The 24,784-nt window shown below is 27.8% G+C and overlaps 1 protein-coding gene across 2 annotated transcripts in view; it reads left to right on the top strand.

Moving 5' to 3' along the window:
* The window catches only part of pps (protein partner of snf), a 46,734-nt gene that overhangs the window by 16,416 nt on the left and 5,534 nt on the right, over positions 1 to 24,784 (top strand). The window contains exons 2-16 of one of the 2 annotated variants that reach the window (XM_067262068.1): positions 4,547 to 4,703; positions 6,734 to 6,787; positions 6,933 to 6,997; positions 7,625 to 7,812; positions 8,773 to 10,361; positions 12,159 to 12,273; positions 14,100 to 14,224; positions 14,299 to 14,393; positions 16,367 to 16,499; positions 16,834 to 16,945; positions 19,196 to 19,355; positions 21,308 to 21,424; positions 21,570 to 21,671; positions 22,116 to 22,426; positions 23,411 to 23,570. In XM_067262068.1, coding sequence (XP_067118169.1) covers positions 4,550 to 4,703; positions 6,734 to 6,787; positions 6,933 to 6,997; positions 7,625 to 7,812; positions 8,773 to 10,361; positions 12,159 to 12,273; positions 14,100 to 14,224; positions 14,299 to 14,393; positions 16,367 to 16,499; positions 16,834 to 16,945; positions 19,196 to 19,355; positions 21,308 to 21,424; positions 21,570 to 21,671; positions 22,116 to 22,426; positions 23,411 to 23,570 — 3,480 coding nt within the window. In that variant the 5' untranslated portion in view covers positions 4,547 to 4,549. The remainder of the gene's footprint in view (positions 1 to 4,546; positions 4,704 to 6,733; positions 6,788 to 6,932; positions 6,998 to 7,624; positions 7,813 to 8,772; positions 10,362 to 12,158; positions 12,274 to 14,099; positions 14,225 to 14,298; positions 14,394 to 16,366; positions 16,500 to 16,833; positions 16,946 to 19,195; positions 19,356 to 21,307; positions 21,425 to 21,569; positions 21,672 to 22,115; positions 22,427 to 23,410; positions 23,571 to 24,784) is intronic. The other variant, XM_067262069.1, reaches the window with a different exon arrangement.

The following is a 24,784-nucleotide window of genomic DNA, read 5'->3' as shown; positions in this document are numbered from 1 at the left end:
TACAGTACTTTTTTCTAATCGGGCCTCTCAATTATTCAACATACTCTAGAGTGTGATTGATTATGAACTTCTGTTTTCATGAAAATGTTAGTCATGACACATATTCTGTTTTCCTGTTTACTTGGGTTTCATTTCTGTGTACTGTATTGCATATCAATGTGCTATATTATTTGTCCGTATGCCTCCAAAATGAATTGGTTCCGATAAGCAGAGCATTTTTTTTTTCTGGGTCAAGATCTATACCAAGCCAATAGGCATGTTTGCATAACACTTGATGATCAACAAGTAAAGCTTCTACCTGAATTAATTACCATTCATTAGCAGCTCTGTACAACTGGAGAAAAAGTTTTGAAAGCAGTATGTTAGAGTGAAACAACAAAGTTTGTATGTACAGTAGAGCATCGATTATCCGACCCCAGATCAACTGTCACATCGGTTAACTGACCACATCCTAGTCAGCAAATTCAAATGTCCGCTAGTGATGTGGCGCTGCAATATTTGGCTATATCTTGACTATAATATTATTTTTGTTAAATTTTTGCGTCTTTTAGCTGGCAACACTGGCTCGACCATAAAAGGGAGGCCAGTATTTAAACAAGGCTTAATTTTATGTAAGGACGCTATCTAATTGCTGTTTTTAAACACGTGCGAGATTTAGCGGCAAAAAACGAGGGTCAGCTGTGAAGCAAAAGAAAATTTTGGACTTCTTTTTCTAATGTATAGGCCTACTTTATGTAAAATATATAACCTGAATATATATATATATATATATATATTTTTGTTTTATACTGTATTTATTTTGTGCAAAATAAAGAAATAATTTTTAATGATACAATAGCGACGATTATTATTTAGAAAAAAATTTTGTTAGGCTTAACATCGATGAAAATTCAATGCAAAGTAGGTTAATAGCGATATACTAATATACTAATTAATGTATTTTTTCATACTTTTCGGTTATCTGTTTTTTCAGTTATTCGACCAACCCCAGTCCCCAATTGAGTCGGATAATCGATGCTCTACTGTAATATGTGAGTCAAATTGATTCTTGACTGTAATTACCTCTATATATTTGCTTTTATCGGCTTCTCTTAAAGTTATCTGATTATATGTTTTACTAATTGGTAAAGGCACTAATCAGGAAAACTCATAAAATTTCAAGTTAGTCAGATATATATTAAGTGAACTATTAGAAAAAAAATATTGATAATAGTCTAAACTAGAACCATACAGTATATAAAGACACTGAAAACACCTTAAGTACTTTTTCAGCAATTAATTTTTAATAAAATTAATGTTTTCAGCCTGATTAATAAGTCTTCATCAGAAAAAATAGAATCTCTGTTCAAAAACCTGATGAAGGCCTAATAATCAGGCTGAAAATGTTAGCTTTATTAAAAACTAATTGCTGGAAAAGTACAGGTGTTTTCAGTGTCTTTGTGTAGAAAAACAATAAGTGAACAGGGTCAAAACCATCCCATCCACATTTCTAGTGTTAACACTTAAATTGGGGCCAGTTTTACATAAAAGTCTTCCTGGAATACAACCCTTTCAACAGATCTCTCATGTGTCATGTTGCCATAACCAAATAAATCAAACTAATTCTAATGAGCAATTATTTATTGGGACATTGTCACAATGCTAGGCTGCAACTTTTTGTCACAATGTTCTCAATTCTTTTAGTGGTAGTCTTGCCCCTGTACATCATACTTTTCCTGTTACCAATAGAGTCATGTCAGTTCAGTCATCTATCTAACTTCGTTCAGGAGAAAATTTTGAATTGAATTAACATTACTTCTACCCAAAGCTGGAAGTTTATATATAGTTTATCTGGACTTTGTTCCCCAAGCTTTCCACATCTGGTCTTGAATTTCATCTATCTAACTTTTTTATCGAGATTAAGGAAGGACAGACAGAGGGAAGACAGTGGAAATTTATAGACTATCTACAACTTTTTCAAATTGCAGTTCAATAATTTTTCTATAAATGCAATATTTATAAGAACATACTTTCCACATAGTTTATATAATTTATTACCAAAATTTAAACACTTTATTTATTACATAAAAGGAATTATTCTAGCATTTTACAAGATTTTTTTTATTTAAACAAGTGTTATATGAAGTCTTTCAGATGTTAACGTTAGCAACTTTGATCACATGCAGGGCCATCACAACCTGTCTAACACAGATCACTTTTCAAATATTAATAGTAGACTGGTATTAATTAGTAGTCGTTGATCATCATCTCTTCCTGGAGGAGTTCAATGACTATGTGAGAATGTGGATTAGAGGTTTATCACTTTTAACCCTATTTGTGGCTTTGGGACAGTTAGGCCCACTCACTTTTGTTACTGGATGGCTATATAAGTTTAAATGGTCACAAGATCGGGAGATTCCTGTGACGTCAGGTTCCTGACACCAGTTAAAAAGTAACGCATCTTAACTTGCAATTATACTACCGTTAAATTATCATCAAATATCTAATTGGCGGGCTAAACAAGCAGAGGAGTCATGGATACATCGATAGGTGATCTGACCTCAAAAGAACTTAACTTGAAATCCATTTAAACAAAACAAGAAGTTTAATGAACAAATTAAAATAGTGATTAAATATAAGAAAGTTAGTTATAATACCAATAATTTCAATTCAATAAAGTTAGCTAAATATGCCTCTGATAGACCGAGAGAGAGATAGTTTACATCAATTTAAGTATAATACCTCTTGTTGAGTCAACAGATGTCTTCTCATATAGTTGAGTTGGCTTCGGCATAGTAGTCGGGGAGTTTCTCTGGAGACTTTTCTCAGAGGAGACTGACGAGAGTTGCGAGGCAAGACGGTTGATAGACAGAGCTTTGGTCCATGCTCTTTGGGGAGAGTATCTGCTCCAAGCCTCAGATGTGTGCCCCTTTTATTTTGTAATCCCCCTCCAATTGGAGGTGTAAAACTTTGATGTGATGGCCAGCCAGAGCCACATCACATAGGCAGCTGTCTCCCTCATGTGTGAGATAAAATCTCACCACGGAAGTCAGAAAGGGGAAAGGAAGCATCATTTTCCTTTTTTCTAACCATATCGCATGAGAATGTAAACTTGACTAATTTGTCTCTCCCACAACCTAATTTACTTAAATATGGTCTCATGTTTCCAAATTCTCACAACTACTTTTGGTTGCATTACTTCAACCTCTTTCTGCAACAGTCCCTTCTTTCTATCAGCAACTGTAGAAATTGATTATTGATTTTAATTGCATTTATATTCTTTTATTCTTATACCCAGTTCTCTACTGGTTTCACTGACACATGTTTTACTTTAAAATTTAGACAATATGTCAAAGTTTGGCACTACTGTTCTTTTAATGTGCATATTACATACATTTTCTGATGAAGTTTGAGAGTTAAACAAAGTGAAACAGTTTTATTTTATCCTTCTTCTAATTTGAAACTATGTCTTTTATCTGTATCTATACTTATTACACAATGAAGTGCACGCAATAGACACCAGACTTTCTTTACATCTGTCTTTATTCTGCTGTTTAGGTGTTGATATACATTTTGGGTGCTCGCCCTGCTTTTTGTTGTTCCATATTTAATATCATGTACAAGTTTATAAGTTTACATATAAACATATAACATAAACATAACATAAAACATATAAGTGTATACATGGTATATACATGTGTACATATACCATGTATAAACTCATGGTATCAAATATGGAATAACAAAGAGCCACATAAGGGGAGCGAGTGCCCAAAATGTGCATCAGCACCTAAACAACAGAATAAAGACAGATGTAAAGTTTATTGTGTAGTAACAATTAGCAAAATTGAACACCATGACTGTTCACCTGTCAATGAATTGTGAAGAACATTTTGAAACTTCTTTTATACCAAAATTTATTAGAAAACTTATGTAATATGAACATTAATGGGCTAGTGGTGGCAAATTTTGTCTTAGCGGCTAAATTTTGGAATCAGATTTTTCCAAAGATCAAAACAGTATACTCAGGACAGTATGCAGACCAAATTTGGTTGATATTTACACAATAAGTTCTTTCTACAGAAAGTTCTGAATACCTACTCTTTAATTACGACCATCCCGTACTATTAAGTATATTTGAAAAATATTAATTTTGTATTAAATATTGTAGTGAATTCTCAAGAAAGTTACTTCTAGCACTTTTGTTATTATATTTTAACGTGTAAATATGGATATTCAAATGTGAATACTAGTTTCATAATTTTACTGAACCATATTTGTTGTGTATTATTTTATTAGCTGAATTATTAGTTAAAGATTATCAATGAGTAATTTCATTGCTACACTGTGGATATAGTACTAATTAAAGGAAGTCACCTTAGATATTATAAATATTTATAATATCCAAGGTGGGTGTTTTTATTCAAATTTTGATCCAGTTTAAAATTATTAAAAGTTTAATTATGCGTGCATTTCAGGAAGAATGTGTTAAAGATTTTTATTAAACTGAGCATTGTAAATTCAATGCTTTAGAAATTTTATTTAAAATAGTCTGCTTTATTTACAGGATATGGAATGTGAGGAAAATCCTTTTTTAGCCATGTCTCAAGATCAGATACAAAAAATAGATGCTGTTCTACAGTCAGAGCAGGCAAAAGTGCTACTTCAAGAATCTTCTCACTCAGTGAAATTATTTGAAGGAACACCGGAGAAAGAAAGTCTAGGTAAATATTAGATTTTTTTTAAAAGTAAAATTTCAATTTTGTAAAACATCACAATTTTAGTAAATTTATATTTCACATAAATTTAAGAAAAAATTGACATTGAATATTTAATTTTTAATTTTGTATTTCTGTAACTCCTGTTTGTACTCATGCATAAAATGCAAAAAAAAACTATTCATTTATTCATAAATAAACAAATTTTTTTCTAATGTATTGTGAAAAACAAATGAGAATTATTTAAACATATTATACAGCAGTGATTCTCAAACAGTGCATCAAGGGCACACTAGTGTTGCAAGAGATGGTCAAATGTGACATGAATATTATAAAGGTATATTTTGAAAATCAGAAGAAACTGATCTGTATGAAGATTTATTACATATGATAGCCAGGTTTTTGCTATTTGTTTATCTGTTTATTGTGGATCTATAGATGTTTGTTTATAGCATTGATGGCAAAGCTGTTTCTGCACCCATTTTCAAGGTTCCCCACATTGGTTTCTTAGAAAAAATTTGGTTTTATGAATTATTAAAAGAATACTTAATAAATTTTAAAACTTTGCATATTTAGCATGGAAGTACAGGATCCTAAAGCTATCATGAAAAGTCTTAATTATGAACCTCAGATAGAAAAATTATCATCAAATAAACAACAGCAAATTTCCCATTAAATGAAATATTTGTTTCTGTTATAATCATATTATTTTCTTTTCACTTAAATAGAGTTTATTGTTATTTTTCTAATAAAGATTAAAAAGTTAAAGAACAAAAATGCATACAAATTTTAGTTTTTAATTACTTAAATTAAATATTTGACCCAAGATTTGGAGTTAATAAATTTTGAATTCAATTTTGACATACTGTCAGAAAAATTTTTGCCGTCACTGGTCTATAGGGTAGCATTTATTATAGCACACAGCTATTTATAATTTAAAATATATTAATATATTTTTAATTGTGTACACAAATTTTGTGCCAGAAAAATTTTTCACATTTTACAGTGTGCTGTGTGCCAGAAAAGTTTGAGAATTGCTGATGTGAAGTATGTTATGTACTATCTCTTGTTTAGCACAAAATAAGGTAATAGTTAATACAATATCTTTGTTTTTGGCCCATCAGTTGTAAGTATATAACTACATATCTGGATTTCATTCTATATGAAGTCATCTATTAGTTTACATTATCAATAATATAATTCTGGATGGAATAGTTTTTTGTCCTTTTATAAAAACTTATCAAAATTTGGGTCCCTGTATGTTTGTTTGTCAAAGTGATATGCTTTCCTTGTTAAGATATAATTTACATATGATAATATATGTTGATTGAAAGTAAAATTTAAAGCCAAATGAACTGCTGAACTATTTAGCTATAACATGGCTATGTAATTAATTAATACTAAATAATTTATTTTAAAAGTAGGCAGTATTATAGCCTAAAGTAAAAATTTGCACTTTAAAATTAAAGTTTATATATATATAAACTTTAATTTTAAAGTGCAAATTTTTACTTTTTAAAGCATTTATTTTATACTTATGTGTTAATAATAATACATATAAGTAATCAAATATTTACAGTTTATATAAAATATATTTTATTAAAAATGTTACATTTGTAATATTCTAAGAATTATTCTCAAAAATATGAATGTAATATTATTAGAAGAGATGTATTTATCATTTAATCCCTTAAATAGATATATCAGGAAAATATTTAATTACATAATTAAATAAAGATAGATGTAAAATAGGGGTTCCCAACCCAGTTGCTGATGAATCTTTCAAGGGTCAATCAGTTTATCAATAGATTTACAGGAACCAATTGGGGATTGTTAAACAAATTTATTTTTACTATATTTAAAAATATGATATATTATTATATAATAATAATTGATATTATATTTAAATTTTAATACACTAAACACAGTTTTGAATTTTGATTTCTGTATAATAAAAAAAAGATATTGTTACTAATTCTTATTTTATTTTTATTTTAATTCTGTTTGTAATTTATTTTTGTTTTGTATCAATATAGAAAGGGATCAGCGAATTAAATCTAAGAGTGGAAAGGGGTCAACAAGCAAAAAAGGTTGGGAACCCCTGATCTAAAAACTCTTTCTAAAAATGTTCTTTCTTTTCTTGAAATTTTAAAATCTTACATTTGAATTATTAATTTTTCTAAGTAGTAATTATTTTGTTATCAGTAAGCAATATTTATTGTTGATTTTTCCTAGATATGCCTGCTACTAATGAAGAACAACTCCCTATATTAGATGATGGACTTAGAGATCTTGCTAATGTAAGTAAAAATTACTTTCCTATGAATATTTTAAAAGAAAATTATATTGGTTTCAAATCTTTTAACTTTAATTGAAAGTTCTCAGATATTTTATACAATTCAGTATTGTTATATTATTATTTAATTTTATGTAATGTTTACTTAATAGAGTTTTTACATATTAAAATCTGAAATTGGTTTTCTAGCTCAATAATGAAATAAAACTCTATAAAAATCTTTATTTATTCATTTTCAAACGTAAAGTGGTAATCCTTATTTTAATGATTTAAAATAATATTTGAAATGAAATAAAATTAGAACAGAGTTATTATATTTTAAATAATTTAAAAATAAAGGTTTATTTTGAATTCTATGTACTGTTTTTCTTGGAAGACTTGCTAATTTATTTCTTAAAAATTTTATTATGGAAATTTGCTTAGAAGAAAAAAGAAAAATTCAGCAAAACATGAGGTTGAGTTACATGAAAGTCTGGATAATTGAAGATTAGATAATTTATATTCCTGTTGAAATTAATAATATAGCTTTGAGAAATAATTAAAATATTATGAATCATTAAATTTAAGATGTCCTGTACTAAGTTAATGTGATAAAGCGTTAAAATGAATAATATTTTACTTTACTGCATAGGTGTTTGAAAACGATGGTAATCAGGTACTGTTTTCTGAGTCAAATGAAGTCGATATTGGTTTGAGTACAGAATTACTTCCCGAAGACCTTAATTTACAAGCAATGGAACTTGACGTTATTCTGAAAGATCATTGTTATACAAGCTTTCCAGAAGATTTACTTAAAAATATTCAAAATAAATTTTCGCAGTGAGTAGAAAATATTGAATGTTAGTTTGATATTTTAATTTAAATGAAAAATTAAAAAATAAGTAACTTTCTCCATAACTTGTGTTCACATCTCGATGTATCAAGAAATGTAATACAATTAATCTATAAAATTGCACATATAGCTATATTTTATAATTACAGATGTATATACCCAACTTTAAATATTCATAAAAAATGGAAGAATTATAAGCATGAAATGCAGTTTGTATAGTAAGTGTTGTCAGCATGAGAGTTTTTGTTGACAGGAAAAGTTAGTTCAAAAGTCTCCAAATGACTTTCAATGTATTTATTAGACAAGTGTTTGACCTGGCCTCTAACACAGGGTATAAGAGAATTTAGCTGAGTAACAACACTTGCATCAACAGAGTGCAGCATGTCCAGATGGATGGATGCTACCTCATGGCAGATAGCATTTTTTCAATCCCAACAATGTGGAAGGAGCTAATTGAAACACTCAGGAATGTAAATACTTCCACAATTAGAAATGACACTGAAAGTCATTTTCATTGTCATTTGCACATCAATTTATTGTCTTTTGTATGTCAATTCACCCGTTGAAGGATTTGGAATTAATTTTTTTTTCCTGTCCACAAATCCTTCTTATGCTGACAATACTTACCATGCAAAACCGTATTTCATTTCAATAATTCTTCCATTTTTATGAATATTGTTTTGCTCACACTGTATTAATGCATATATTGTGAATATGATTAAATACACAATATATAGATATGTATACACTAACTTGAATATAATGATATTATGTTTAGAGTATCTTGAAAATGGGTTTCAAAATTTTGGGCATTTATTTGTGAAAATATATTTGCTATAAATCACTTGTAAAAGAATAAAAATAATTAAAAGATTAATTGAATTAATGTAACATGTTCTTATAATTTTGAACTATAGTGATTTTCATTTTTTATATATTTAAATTAGAAGTGAAAGTTCCTCTGACAAGACAGATTCTCCTGTTAAGAAAGGTACACAGGTTAAGCCAACGTCACCTTCTTTGAGACGATCTCAGAGACAGTTAGACAAAATTCAGAGAGAACAAGTTGAAAAAATTAAAGCAGAAAATGCTGAGTTACAGCGACGTGAAAAAGAAGAAATGGAAAGACGAAAATCCCAAAATGGAAATGTTCAACAAAAAGAAAATCAATCTTCAAATGGAGATAGTAATTCCAACATTAATGAAGAAGTACAAGAAAAAATTAATGATGTATCACCTGAGAAATTGTCAGCTGAAATTATTATTGTTTCAGGCAAAGAGAAAGCAAGTGCAAGAAAATCAATACAACAGAAGAAAAGCCATCCACTTCATAGTGATGATGATGAAATTAAGGAAACTGATAAAAGTAAAGCAGAAGAATCTGATTCAGCAATACTAAATGCAGAAATGAGTGAAAAAATTGTTTCAAATGAAGATGAACTAAGCAATATTGAAACAAATATTAAAAATTTACAAGGAAAGAAAACTGTTAGGCTAAAGAAAAAGAAACGGACTTCATCTGAATCGAGTTCTAAATCAGATATAAAAGAGGAGAAGAAATGTACCGAAAAAATTAGTAAGAGAAAACTTAGTAAATCACACTCAGTTGAAAGAAGTCGTAAGCATTCATCTGATAGTGAAAATAAAGTGAAAGAAATTAAAATTAATGAAGGGGAACAAACAGATTTATCTGAAGACAAAAACAAATTAAAAGATGATAAATTGGCAAAAGGAATGAAAAAACTAAAGAAGTTACATAACAGAAGAGAATCTAGTAAGTCATTAGTTGATGAACCTGCTCTTTTCAGTCAGCCTGATGTGATGGTTAAAAGGAAAACATCTACAGAAGAAAGTTCTATAAAAAAAGAAAAAGGTGTAGTTGATAATGCAGATGATAAATTAAATTGTTTAGAAAATGAACAATCATCATCAAAAGTCAAAGAAGCTGTTAAAGATGAAAGTGTTACAGAAGAAATTGAAGAGAAAACATCAGAACAAATTGATGAAGAAATCGAACGTCATTTAGCATTACTGGAAGGATCACCTTTATCTGATGAATTTTCTGACTTAAATAAAATAATCAAAATGACTTCTAAAGAATTAATCAATGAAGAATCAGATAAGAAAGACACAAATCATATTGATTTGAAATTAAGTAATATCACTAATGAAAGCAATCAAAAGAAAGAAGTAGAATCAAAACCAGTGTTGCAAATAAAAGAAATCAGTAAAGTAAAACAGCTCAAAGATTCAAATAGTGAAGTAAAAGAACCAGATAAAACTAAGCAGATTAAAGAATCAAACAGTGAAGTAAAAGAGATAATTAAAAATAAACAAAATAAACAATCAAATAATGAAATAAAAGAAGCAGTTAAAATCAAACAGATTAAAGATTCAGATAGCAATGTGTCAAATGTAAAAAATGAAGTAGTGAAAGATAATTTAAGTAATCGAAAACAGAAGAAAAATATTGATTTTCATCTAGAAGCTAAAGAGAAGAAACATTTTACGAGATATAGTATCGGAAAAATTAAAAGTAAGATTTTAAGAATTTTATTATAACTTAATATTAATTGCTTAACATGTTTATATATCAGGTCTCTAACATCCTGCAAGTTTCTATTTGTAAGCTGCATTATGACAGGTGATCAAATTAAAAGTTTATTTACAAAGAGTAGACTTGGTGATCTGATGGACCAGCTGTACTTTTCAATATCCTACTATGAAGCATGACAAATGTTTAAATCTTGAACATTTAATTACTATGGACTCTAAGTATAACATTTGAAACTTTTCACTACTATTGCCAAGTCGAGTTGCAAGTAAATTTTTTGTTTGATCATCCAATAATTTTACATACTATTAAGAAAGTTTGTTCAGTAATTCTTTTAATGCATACAACTTACTAAGGAAACATTTTTAATAAATACAGCTACATTTATTTATGAAATTGTTTATAAAATATGAGACAACAAGTTCTTAAATAGGATGAAAGCTTCGTTATTTGATTTTCTAGTTGTCCAATGCAATATTTTTACTCAGTTATTATGTAATATTAGATTTACTAGTTAGTTGAAATGACTAGATAATAATTAAAGAGTTTTCATATTTTAAAAGAAACTCATTAGCTAATAAGGAAGAAATTTTTAAGCTTTATTTATATAAGAATACAATTAATGATCAGTGGGTTGATTTTCACACCAAATGTTGTATAATAAAATGGAGAAAACACTGAGATTGGCATTATATGTATGTTTTCTTATTGCAAGTACTTTCGATGAACCTATAGTCGTTGTCATCAGGCGAATACGGAAATTTACTAAAAATAAACGGAAATAATCTGACGAAGAACAGAATGCTTATAATTCAAATTACAAAACCGAATATTTGTTTATTTTTGAAAAATGTTTTAATTTGAATTATAAGAGTTCTGTTCTTCATTGGATTATTTCTGTTTATTTTTAGTAAATTTTCATATTCGCCTGACAATGATGATGACTATAGGTTCGTTGAAAGTACTTGCGATAAGAAAACATACATATAATGCCGATCTCAGTGTTTTCTCTGTTTTATTAAAAATACAATTAGCTAGCTTAGCTGTAGTTTAAATTTTCATTTTATAAAATTTGAATTATCCTAAATAAACAATGTTACTGACTAAAGATTTCCAGTTAGAGAAGTGTAAGTAATGAAGTCTTTATTAGAATATGCCAATTTTATAAAGCTTTGCATGTGACAGGAAGAAGTTTATTTTTAATGATTCAGAATGTACAAATATTCATTAAAAATACCAATTTAACAAATATGAAATAACTATATTTATAATTATTGCTAAGTGACCAGCTATTTTTGGATCATCTCTTTAAAAGCAACATTTACCTTGACCTCGATAGCACCTTGCTATAATGGCGGCATGAACTATATATGGTCCACAAAAATTATTGCAAATACGTGAAGGATCTTTCACTTATGTGTATAGGACGACCTAGGTTTTTGAAGTAGTGAAAAATGAATAAAAACCTCGTCTTACACGCAAGTAAATACTGTATTTGAATATTTTTTTGGCACAGAACGCATTATTGTATTTTACATTAATTTCTATGGGAAAAATTGTTTCGTTTAACGAGTGCTTTGCATTACGAGTAAGGTTCTGGACCGAATTAAGCTCATTAAGCAAGGTTCCACTGTACATGGAAAAAACTAGAATGATTTCATGTTTCCATCAAAACAGAATATTTTTTTGAAGTAATGCTTATATAATTAAATGTATATTTGTGAATAAAATTTAGACTGTTAAATTTCACTGATCTGTATGTATTTTTTAATTATATAGGCAATAAATATATCAAGTTACTGACAGGGAAAGGTGATGCTGATGCAGAAAATCACACATCTGATGATGATCCAGAACGACTGTGGTGCATTTGTCGACAACCATACGATGAGAGGTTATTATTACAATTTAAACTTTATTTTGTTATAAAAATAAGTTACTTTGAATATTTTAGACTAAAGTAATCGGTCCTCATTGAAGTTAATAATTTTAATGGTTTTATATGAAATTTATAGTTGATTCAGACACATATATGTCAGGATCAACTATCTAGAGTCTAGATGAAGTAACTATGATATGTGAGAACTTAATGTTCTCACATATAAGGCAACAGATGTATGTGGATCCTGTTCTTGACATATTGTTCCAGACATATCAAAATTTATTTCAGATTTGTTGATAATTAAACTTTTTATAAGATGGCAATCTGCCTGTCTAATTATCAAACTACTTAGTTAAATGCAATTTACTGGGATATAACTGAATTTAGATAGTATTTCTGCTGTACATAGTTTGTCATTAGTTAAAATATTTTACACTTTGAAATTATATTTTTGTTAGAAAAATATATTTTAGAAGAATGATATGTTACAAAATAAAGGATTTCACTTGCAAATGTAAAACTAAGAATTTATAAATGTGTGTTTATTTTATGCAAATTAATGTACTGACTAGAAATTTTTCTCCAAGTAGAGATTGAAGAATTGAAAAGAGTACAGATTTCAAGAAATTTAAGAAAAATAACTAATATTTCTACAAATTCAATAGCTTATACTGTCCATTGGAACAGAATTGAAGCACGAAAATACATTTTAAATAACAGGCTTGTTAGATTGTTGCTTCTGATTGGATAATAGAATGTCATGTGGTCACTATGGAAAGATCTTTAAAAAGTTTGTTATAGAAGTGAAACAATGCAGCTATCGTTTTTTAAAATTTAAATTTTAAATTTAATGAAATAAGTTTAAAATATACCATTTGCCAAAATATTTAAAAATGCAACTTAAGGGAAATTCCCATGTCAACTTGAACTAAATGAGGTCACTGACATCATTACAACGTAAGTGTGATCACCAATCTGAAATCTATAAAACGTTTATTCTACACGTGAAATGGATTCTACCAAACCACTTCTACGTGTTCAGGTTAATATTACCCATGTCATGTGATTAAACCGCGAGCGCTGCTGTTTTTTTCCGGAGATAGTTACCTTTGTTCTGCGACGTAATAAAAGTGGAGTTTCAAGAACAACCTCCAACATTAAATTTTGTCAGCATTTAGGTAAAACACCTATGGAGACTTTAAAATTGCTAAGAAAGGTGTACGGTGATTCTACCATGGCGAAGTCGAAATGTTGGAAGTTTTTCTTGAAACTCCACTTTTATTACGTCGCAGAACAAAGGTAACTATCTTCGGAAAAAAACAGCAGCACTCGTGGTTTAATCACATGACATGGGTGGAATTAACCTGAACATGTAGAGGTGGTTTGGTAGAATCCATTTCATACGCTGTAACTTCAAATACATACTTTCGTTGTCATAGATTACTGCAGTCCCCGAACTTTTGGATCGTACTACGTATTTCTGCAAAATAAGTAGCCTATACTTTCTGTCAATACATAAAATGAATATAATTAATATTTCATCTGGATTGGACAAAAATTGCAGGAGTTATAAAGAATTCACACACACACACACGATGGCTTTTATATTAATAACCAAAATTTGAATTTGTTAGGTTGATGTGAATTTAAATCTTGTACAGATCAACCTAACAAATTGAAAGTTTCATTATTAGTATATTAATTTGCATAAAATAAAGATATATTTATGAATTTATAAATTCTTAGTTTTACCTTTTCAAAAAACTTGTTTAAATTTTCGTTTATTATATTATATTGCTCATCAAAATAATAATTAATGTTTAAAATTTTTTTAAAAGGTTTATGATACAATGTGATCATTGTGAAGATTGGTTTCATGGTAATTGTGTGGGTGTGACACAACAGCAAGGACGACAGCTAGAAAAATCAAAAAAAGAATGGTGGTGCCCTAGATGCATTGAAGGTTTTGAAATGTTTTTTTATATAATTATAATGAAATTTTAAATTGTGTTTTCTAAATATATTTAAATATAATAGGAAAGAACGAAGAGTCAAAACAGGCAAATGTCACTGAAGAAAAAGTAGCACCACCGAAGGTTACTTCTGTAAAGAGTGTGAAGATATCAAATAAGGTATTTATTTATGTATCAATTGATATTGAATGAATAGAATTTCTAATGTTTTAGAGATTGAAACTATTAATTAATTTTTATAAATTTTTCAAGTAATTTGTGAATATATATAAAGAAAATTCAAAAACATTTTCTAAATCTTGTTAAAAATATTTAAATTATTGAACAGAATATTAATTTTTTTATGTAATTTATTCTTGTTTTTGAAAATAATGTAATGCATTTTTTAGTTTAATTAATTAGCTGTGTATAGAATAAAAGTAAATTAAAATAGCAATTTGGAACAATCTTTAGAATTACACAAAGCAAAAATAACAGAAGTAATTAGCTTTTACATACCACAGCTTAGATGAAAAATACTAAACATGGAGTGTTTTTGTTTTTTTATTTTGAACATTAAAAGGTCTGTTTTTTCATACCTATTCCATTCCAATCTATGTCATCCATACCAATCATGGGTTCACCCATGATTGGTATGGATGGCATCATTAGCAATTACAGCCTTCCATTGACATCACTTATCATGTCATGAAATTATTATCGGAAATTGTTATAAGAGAATCTTTTGAGGATACATGTAAGACAGTTCAATAGAAAATTTTCAAAAAAATTGGATCACAGTGGGGTAGCCAGGTAATGAAGGACTGGGAACAGACAGCTAAGTTCCCAGAGCAGTAGGTAGTTAGTTTTTTCCTTATTTTTCAACAAAAGGTAAAATATCAAATTTACTTTATTCTCTTTGTTGATGAAACTTATGTGGCTATACAGTGGTACTTTGTACTTTGAACAACTCTAGCTTCAAACTCTTCAAAGTTCAAATGTTAAATTTGATAAAAATTTATTTTGGAGTTTGAACAATATTCCTAAGTTTGAACTGCACATGCAGTGAAAAATGCACTCAAAGCATAAACACACACCTGTTGTATGTCCAAGCCTTCTCTTGCTCTCACATTACATTTGTGTATTTTAAGTGCATTTTTTGCTTTATTTTTGATGTGTGTAATTATATATATTGTGTTTTATTCATTGTTTTTTAACAATTTCTTTCTGCAAATTTTCTCCGTTGACAGTCTTTGGGTGCCCCCATACATTTTGTATCTTTTTGTTCAAAATTTCCTGAATGGAACTTTTTAAACTACATTTGATATGTTTAAAGTTTAGGAGCATCTTTCCTATACATGTTACAATTTTTGTACTGTTTGTATGGTGTTATATCTTTTCTAAAACTCAAAGTATAACATACCAGATATGGTTTTTTTGTGTTAATTTATTATTAGGGCATTTAATTGTGTTATTTTTACCTTAAATACCTGTTTTAAGTTTATTAAAATGGGTATTGTTTAGGGTTTGGGTATAGATTAATTCATTTTCAATTATTTCTAATGGGAAAAATTGATTCAGACTTATGATGGTTTGGAGTTTGAATGGCCTCCTGGAATGAATTAAATTTGAATTACAAGGCACTATTGTATTATAACATTAAGATTTAACCTTTTAATGCAGATTTGTTTCATCATATTCAAGTAACCTGCATCACTGTTTTATTAGGTTGTTGAATATGACATGATTGCTTAGTCTCACTCAGTTATTTGTATAACAACATAAATATGTTTTGGATGTCACATTGTAGAAACTTGTTTGGTAGATGTTTTTGCTGAGTAATTTCTAGGTGATAGGTTGAACATTTGCTGCTATGTGAAGAATTCAAAACTAATCACCTTCATCTATTTTTTATTCAAATAAATTACTTTAATTCATTAATCATCATAAATGCATATGCAAAGTGAAATTTATTACTCTTTTTTGAACCTATTTGTTATGATTAATATTTGGAATTTCTTTAAAATATTATTTATATTTAAGAGAAATGGCAGTTTAAAACTTTTTATTTAATGAATAAAGTAATATTCGTTGCACCAGAATTTTGAAAAAACAAATGAAAGTAAACTTTTCGTTTAAATTTTTATTTTAAGATTGAGTCAAAGGTGACATCTATGATACCACAGAATATCTCTATAGTATCTGCAAAGTCAAACAGTTCAGTCAAAAAAGCAGTGAAAGATCATTCAGTTGAAGGAAATAAAGCTGTTTCATCTGAACATATAGGTTAGTATCTTTGAAAATACATTATTTGAACCTTAAAAATTTTTACAGGAATAATTGTGTTACATTAAACTGAAGATATATTAATATTTTTGAACAAATTTATTTAAAAAGTTACAAAATACAAAAATTACTTTTTCATTAACCAGTTTGTATTTGAATATACTTTTAATATATAAATTTTATATAATTTAATGATGATAAAATTTACATTTAGTACCTTTCATAGTATTTAATTAATAATAATAATATTTAGAATTAATTTAAAAACTAATAGTAATTAAGTATTTCAAATTAATTATTATTTAAAAATATTAATTTGGTTTTTATTTGTCAGTTGTAAAACATCAGAAAGTAATTCATTCCATTTCAAGAAGAGATGATGAACAAAAGCCAGAACCTGTTCGTTTAAATGTTAGAAATACTTTGAAAGGAATTTTATTAAACAGGTACAAAGAGATATAATTTAAAATTTATTTATTACATTTTGTATCATAAGAAATTTACAAAGTAAAAGTTAATATTCAGACTTCACATGTTAATTAATAATATACTGTATTGGCCTGAATGCCAGTTTACTCCCAATTTTGGAATCTACACTTTTTGAAAAATATTAGGACCTGAATATGTCAGTCTTTTATTTTTATTTTTATTTGCATACAAAACTTAGCAATTTTTATCAAAAAATTTGGGAAACTTGAACCATTACCATTGAAACAATACTTCATCACCATTGTCGTGGTGATATCGTGTAATGACGTGGTTGGCCAATTTGAACTGGTAGTGGATACTGTTGAGGAAAGATTGTAGAAGACCATGATTAGCTAAATTTGAATTGGTGGTGCATGCGTCTCAAGGAAGACATGGTTGGCGAAACATTACACCATGTGGCAGAACCTGGAATAGAGCTATGACTAGCATAGCTGCTGATTGGTCAGCCAACAGCTGTCAGTGACTATATAAGGTCGACATGGATGTGGGAAATTTGAGTTGGATTCGTCTCGCTAACTGAGTTCTAATATAGCTGAAGAAAGTGTTACTACTAGCCAACTGCTTGTTGGTCATCATAAGGTGTCTTCTGCACGGACAAGTACGGGTGATACAAACTATTTGAACTTTCATTGTGTTATTGGCATACCAAACGGTCGCCAGTTGTGAAGCTATTGTAAATTTTAACTTTACTACTATGTTCATCCAAACTTTCAATGTCATCATTTCTTTTTCCTATTTCATTGCCACTGGGGTCTTCAGCCAACTTGATGAACAGCACATGTTGATAACACAACATTTCTGAAAGCTCTTTATAAATTTGACATTATCAATAATTATTCGTAAGTTTACTGTTATTGTAATTTTTACAAGAATATGTGGAATTTTTATTACCTTTTATGTTTACAATTATCAAAATTTGTTGTATCCAATTAAATTTTTTTCATTTCAAAATTACTTTAGTTAGAAATAAAATTTTTTTGAATTTTTATTTACAAATGTTTAGGAATCAATCAGCATAAATGAATTTTTTTTATTGCTTTCTTAGTAATTTTTACAAATTGCATTTAAATCATATCTATTCAACTGGAAAAGTTTGTTTTATAGAAAGCAATATTTACATTTATATCTAACTCATTACTTCTTTTTCTGTTTATATTGATAAAAATGAAATTAATAAAGGTTATTGAGCATTAAACTTTACAACAAAATAAATTTTACAATAAATTTCCATCAACTTTTCCATATTTTTGACAATCACTCAAATTAGTAGAGACTCTTAGGAGTAAAATAAAAGTTACCAAAATAAAATTTTTGTAGAAGTTACTAAAACTGACTGATTCTGTTAAATATGATAAAAACAGTAATCAATGTTCAGTTGATTATTTTTGAACAGTTGAGTAATTGGTTATTTACAATTATGTCAAACACTTAGTTCTGGTACATACTTTGCAGGTTTCTGCAGGTCAAAACTTGGCTGGTATTTAGTATTGCTAAACAATGATATACTTTAATTTTTGTGTCAGTTTAATTCTGTATAATTTGTACTACATACAGTTATCAAAATTGAAAAAAATCTTTAACAGGATTCAAATATAAGTCAAGAGCAATTTTTGTTCCTTTGAAACTGGAAAAAAACATTGACTAATATTCAGACCAACATGGTATTTTATACAGGTTTTTAGTAGATAAATTTGGGTTGAGTGTTAACAAAAAAAAAAACGTATTAAAATTAATTTCTGACAAAAATTATTATTCATATAATTTCTAGAATGATTCATTTTAAGAATTGAGTTAAAGATCTAAGATTCTGTAAAATTAAAAGAAAGTTTATAATCATAAGTAAAATTAAAAACAGATTAAAAACTGTTTATATAATAGTAGCAAGAACAAATAGAAACTCGGATTGATAATACAAGCACTATTAATTATGTCATTTATCTCTTAATGCTGCTTTCACAAAATTTTTCATAAAAATACGAGAATCAGGAAATAAAGGAGAAGGTGTCTGAAAAATTAAATTTATTAAAATATAAGCTTAACAAATTGGAAATTTAGATATTTTTATGCTAGTTGTTTTCTGTCATATCTTTTAAAACTTTGTCCATTGTGAAATGTAATTACTCTAATAAAACATATTGATTTATTATTATAATTATGTGAAAAATTTAATTAAAGTTTGTTTTCTTGTTTACATTTTATTTTATCAGATGCAACAATGCAAATGACATAGATATTTCAGAAGATGAAATTAAAAAGATTACTAATCATATAGAAGAAGAATTGTATAGATCATTTAAAGATACAGGTATCAAATATAAAGCTAAATATAGAAGCCTCATGTTTAACATAAAAGATCCACGGAATCAGGTAAATTTTTACAATATATTTAATATTTAATGTAATTCTATAATGTGTTGCCTAATGATGAGTTTATTAACATGAAAACAAAGTTTTTCACATGGATTTAGTATTGTCGGTTTAGTATACAGATATTGTTTTTATATGTGCTTCGATTTCTCCGAGTTATTGTTACACAACATTCATTCAATATGATGATCCAACATTTTTTATTCCTTGTATTTTGATAGTTTTATGATTTTTCACAGTTTGAGTATATGTGGATGTAGTCAGGTCCAAGCAATTGGCCTAAGCAAAGATTATTTGGGACATCCCACATTGGAAGGCGTGTCATATGGATGTCATTGGAGAGTTACCTTGTATATATTTAAATCTTTAAATATATTTATTATCACCAGTGCATAAGAGAGTTTACATGATATCTGAGTTAGCAAAATGGTTGGAAGTGTGAAGGTGAGTCATCTGAGTCTGTGACAGTGAATTGGTTATTAGCTGGGAGGTATCCAGATAGTGACTAAGGATCAGTTTGGTGGGTGGCAACTGATAGATGGTCAACAGTTAATCTACATCCCCCATATCTTGGATTCACTCTGTTCTTGTAGTATATTACTTGCATTTTCTCTCTCTCTCTCTCTCCTCTTTCCTTTCAAGAGGAACTCTTGTCTGGTGAATTGTAGAATATTCCAAATTTGGAGTGAGAATTTTTTTCCTGCATTGGTGATTTAGTTTTTTATTTTTGCTAATGATATGTGCTATCAGCACATCATCAAAATATTAATGACTTGTCTTTCATGGAAGTATTTTTCCTTTTTGTAATGGATGTTCCTTGTAAAATGTTTTGATGAATAAATTTTAAAGTCAAAAACAAATTACAAAATAGGCAAATATCCCAAACCTCACAATTTTAATATTTCCATTCATATTTTAATGGAGGTTCATATGTAACATAGTTTATCATGATAAAATGCTTCATAATTTTTCTGGTGAATAAATATTGATTATTTGCTTGGTAGACCTATTTGGAGTGTACCATACATATCAGGGTAAATTTGATAATGCTTTAATTTTGTAAATTTATTCTAAAAACTGTAAAAAGATGTATTTGACGTATATATAAAAATTTTATTTATGTTTTATTATAGGAGGATGGTATCAATTAAGTTACAGCAATGGAATCTTTTCAGAAAATAAAATTTTATTAATATAAATCAATTAGTACAAACTCCTTTTATAATGTGTTTAAAACTTTCTACCATATTCTTGAAAATTGTCCTACTCCATCTGCAGAATTATATTTCTGAGTGTGTGATGTTAATTACTGAAAAGCTGAATTACTGAATGATCTTATGTTGCCCATCATGGAATAATTTTCCATGCAGGTATTCTTTGATTATGACTACAACTTATCTATACTGAAATTTTTCAAATGGTCCATTGTCTGTAAAAGCAATTCCAAAGGAGTAATTTGAGATTTATTCTTTACTAGTTTTTCAGATTATAGTTAATCTGATCTGTTTCTGAATTGTTTCACCCATCTTGCAACAATTCTTTAAGGCAGTGTCTGGTTTTCACATGCTTCCTGCAGTTTCTTAGAAAACTCTTTAGTTTTTTTTACCATGTGTAGATTGAATTTTTATCTAACATCTTTGTTTTTATCTTGTAATCATTTGCTTAGGAAAAGCAAAACAAATTTGTTTTCATTGTTGCTGTGGGAACAGAAGAACAATGTCATAAGCAATTATGTCACTTGAAAAGAATGATACTGATGTATTATCTTTATAGTAACTAATGTTATCAAGAATTAAGCCCTGACTTAAATTTACAACCCTGGTATATAAATTGTTTCTTAATGTTTAAATCTTTATAAGAATAGATCTAATTTGTTTTAGATTTATATTTAGTAATATTATATTAAGTTATAAATGGAGAATTTAATAAAAAATAAAAAAAATAATTTTCAGGGCCTATTTCGAAAGATTGTAAAGGGAATTATTACTGCACATCAACTAGTCAAAATGACTCCAGAAGAACTGGCATCCAATGAGTTAGCAAAATGGAGAGAACGAGAAAGTAAACACGTAAGTTAAAATTTATTTATTTTGAGACACCATGAAGTGTTGATACTAGACACTGGACTTTTTCACATTAAAATTTATTTTTTATTTGTATTATTTTTATTTAAGGGATGTAGTTTGAATATTTAGACATGTCTTTTTTTGACAGATGTTAGAAATGATTAAAAGAGAACAGATTGAACAGGCTACAATGACTCCTATAATAAAGAAAACGCATAAAGGTGAAGTTGAAGTTGATGAAGATGTTAAGGTATATACATGAATTATTTGGGTCTTACATTTGACATGATCCTTGTTTATTTTTATTTTGATAATTTGTATTTTTAGAGAATTCTAGTACTAAATCATATTGGAAAGTAAATGCAATTGCATTAGGTAAGATAATAATAATGTAACCAATATCTCTACATGTATAACAGATTTTGAATCAAGCATTCTTGATAATTCAAAGTTATTATGTAGCATTTGCATTGATTGAAAAACTGGAGTAGCATCAAGCTTTAGAAATATTGCTTATTAAACAGAAGAAAATAAAAATTAATGAATTTTTTGTAAAAAGTTGGCATTATTCTTTATTGTATTACTTCCAAATTTGACATTTCATTGATTCAAATACCCTTAATAATAGTTAATTTGAATTCTGAACAGAGCATTACATTAAAAATATTAAGTGTGTCTTTTTATTATTATTTAGATTCCTGATCAGAAACAGTTAAAACAAATGGCAGAAGAAATTAATGAACCTTTACCAGACACTACTGATAAACACCGCTCTCATTTATTTGATCTTAACTGCAAGATCTGTACAGGGAAAATGGCTCCTCCAATTGAAGAAATGCCATTAAAAAAGGTTCGCATAGCACATGCAATATCTAAAGAATTTGCTTCAGGTGAAGAAGGAACAAGTCCAGATAATGAGGCAGCTGTTTCCAGGAAAACTGCCAGCAAGGTTGAAGAATCTAACACAGATGATTCTGTTGATCAAGAAGTCAGTTCAACATTAAGGTGGTATATTTTCAGTATACGTTAACTGAATATAATATATTGAGTAATTAATATAGTATTATAGACTAATAATACTTCACTTTATTTTAATTTTTATCTATTCTAATTGATTTTTAAACTTTGAAAGAAATACAGTTGAATTCTGTTCATGGAATTAGCATTTTTTTGGAATTTATGTCATATTTTTTCAGTTCCAAATTTTTCTCTATAATTTATATATAAATTTTTCCATAAATTACATTTGAATTGATGAATCTGTAATTTTTAAAATGATATTTTCAAAAACAAGAAATAGAATAAAAGAAATTTTTAATAGTTTAGATGATATTGCTGGTCCTAATCTGCCATTTTTTTAGTTTTAATAGTGTTAGGGTGCAACTTTTAAAATCCCAAATACGTTTTCAAGTAGCTTCACCTATGTCAATTACTATTGATGGCTGGCTAGGAATCTGTTTAGAGTAGCAGCTAATTTTCTGAATACATTGCTTTCTGAGCATTTAACAAATATTCTTACCTTTAGTAATTATTGGAAGATCAGGAAACTATATGATAGGAAATTTCAGTTAGATTTACAGTATTTTACAGTATTTTTCTTCTTATTAAAAAACGGACTTTATTTAAAAAATACTCTTCATAGTATATAGTATCTTGAGTAAAAACAAAATGTATTATGCATATTCTTTTAATTTATACCTTTTTAGAGATCCCCTGGAAAATGTAAATAAAAGTTGGACTGTATCTAGAAAATTATTTAATTGGGAATAAATATTTCCAATTAAGTAATTTTTAATATACTATAATATAATTAGAGATAATTTTAAGCTATTAAAGTTCTACAAAAACAGCAAGTTTGAAATATCTTCAAATAATTTAATCAATTTATTAAATTATAATATATGCTTTGTTAAATGTCATTAAAGAAAATTCTTCATTAATTTCATGGATTTAAATAATATTTTGTAATAAAAATTTCATTAATTTTAGGTCACCAGACTCAACTGTTGCATCTTATTTTATTTCAACATCTACACAAAACAATAAGACTTATCCTTCTGTATGGAGAGGTTTTATTGCTATGCAGGATGTTTCAAAATTTGTAACTACAGCATATAAAGTATCTGGTACAACAGATTATTTAGAACAGGTATTGTTAATTTTTTATATTCTCAAATAAACTGATAAAAAACAAAACTTTTAAATAATTATAGACAGTTATAATATATATATATATATAAATGAGGATGTGTTTGTTTGTTCGCTATACTCTCCTAGGCTGTTCAACCAATTGCTATGAAACTCTACAGTTACATTTACATACTTCTAACTTAGATAATGTCATACATCACACCCCAAAATATTTATTGAATTTCTGTAAATCAGTTAATTTCTATCTACATTTGATTTGCTGATTTATGTGTAGTGCCATCTATTGGCAAAAAATTAACAAAATAATAAAATAAATATAATTTTTATAAAAAGAGGTATAATTTTAAAAAATGATAAAAATCCATGGTATATAGAAAATGAAAGTATTTTCTATAGAAAATGAAAGTATTTTCTATATACCATGGATTTTTATTATTTTTCCTAATCTTTTAATTAATCTTTAACCGAAAAGTACTTGACAAATCATTTTCATTAATGCTTATATTTTCAATAATTATATAAAAAAACAATTATTATTATTATTACTATCTGAATTATTATGAAAAATGATAGAAATAATAAGCCAAACAATTACCAGGTTACATCAGGCTAGTTTCTTTGCAATTATTTTAAATTAATTTCTAAATAATTTGTCACTAGAAGGTGGCATTAGGTGCCATCTCTTATTAATTTTAATAATTATAATTATAATTAAATAAATTAGAAAGTTGTGAAGAAAAGAATCGGCTTGGACTGGGACTAAAATTTGCAGCACCCATTATAGATATAAATATGTAGGATATCTTTTGTCTTGTCTCCTACTTTTGTAACTTTAGTCATGCTTAGTTAATGAAGAGACTCAATTGCTTACTATACTAACATTTAATTATGACACTATATGTTACAATTAATGACATAAACACTAAAACATTAAACTTAAATCGTCTCCAAAACTCTTCATTTTAAAAAGGAATAAAAAGTCCCGTCTGAATCTGTCTACTGTCTTTTTCCCGCCTTTTAACCATTGTCTGGCTACTCTTCCAAAGTCACATCATGTCTCGTCTTGTGTTGTTCTTTTTCTTTCCTCTTGTAACTGTCATCATCTTGAACACGTTAGCAGATGGCACATCATGGAGTTTCGCTTTCCACATATATCAACTATGCCATTCTAACATAAATTTATGTAATTAAAAAAATTTACATTAAAAAATT

This window comes from Centruroides vittatus, unplaced genomic scaffold, assembly GCF_030686945.1.
Source record: "Centruroides vittatus isolate TY-2023 unplaced genomic scaffold, ASM3068694v2 contig_14, whole genome shotgun sequence".
Lineage (NCBI taxonomy): Eukaryota > Metazoa > Arthropoda > Arachnida > Scorpiones > Buthidae > Centruroides > Centruroides vittatus.
The sequence above is the reverse complement of the archived record's forward strand: the minus strand, read 5'-3'. Positions and strand labels throughout refer to the sequence as shown.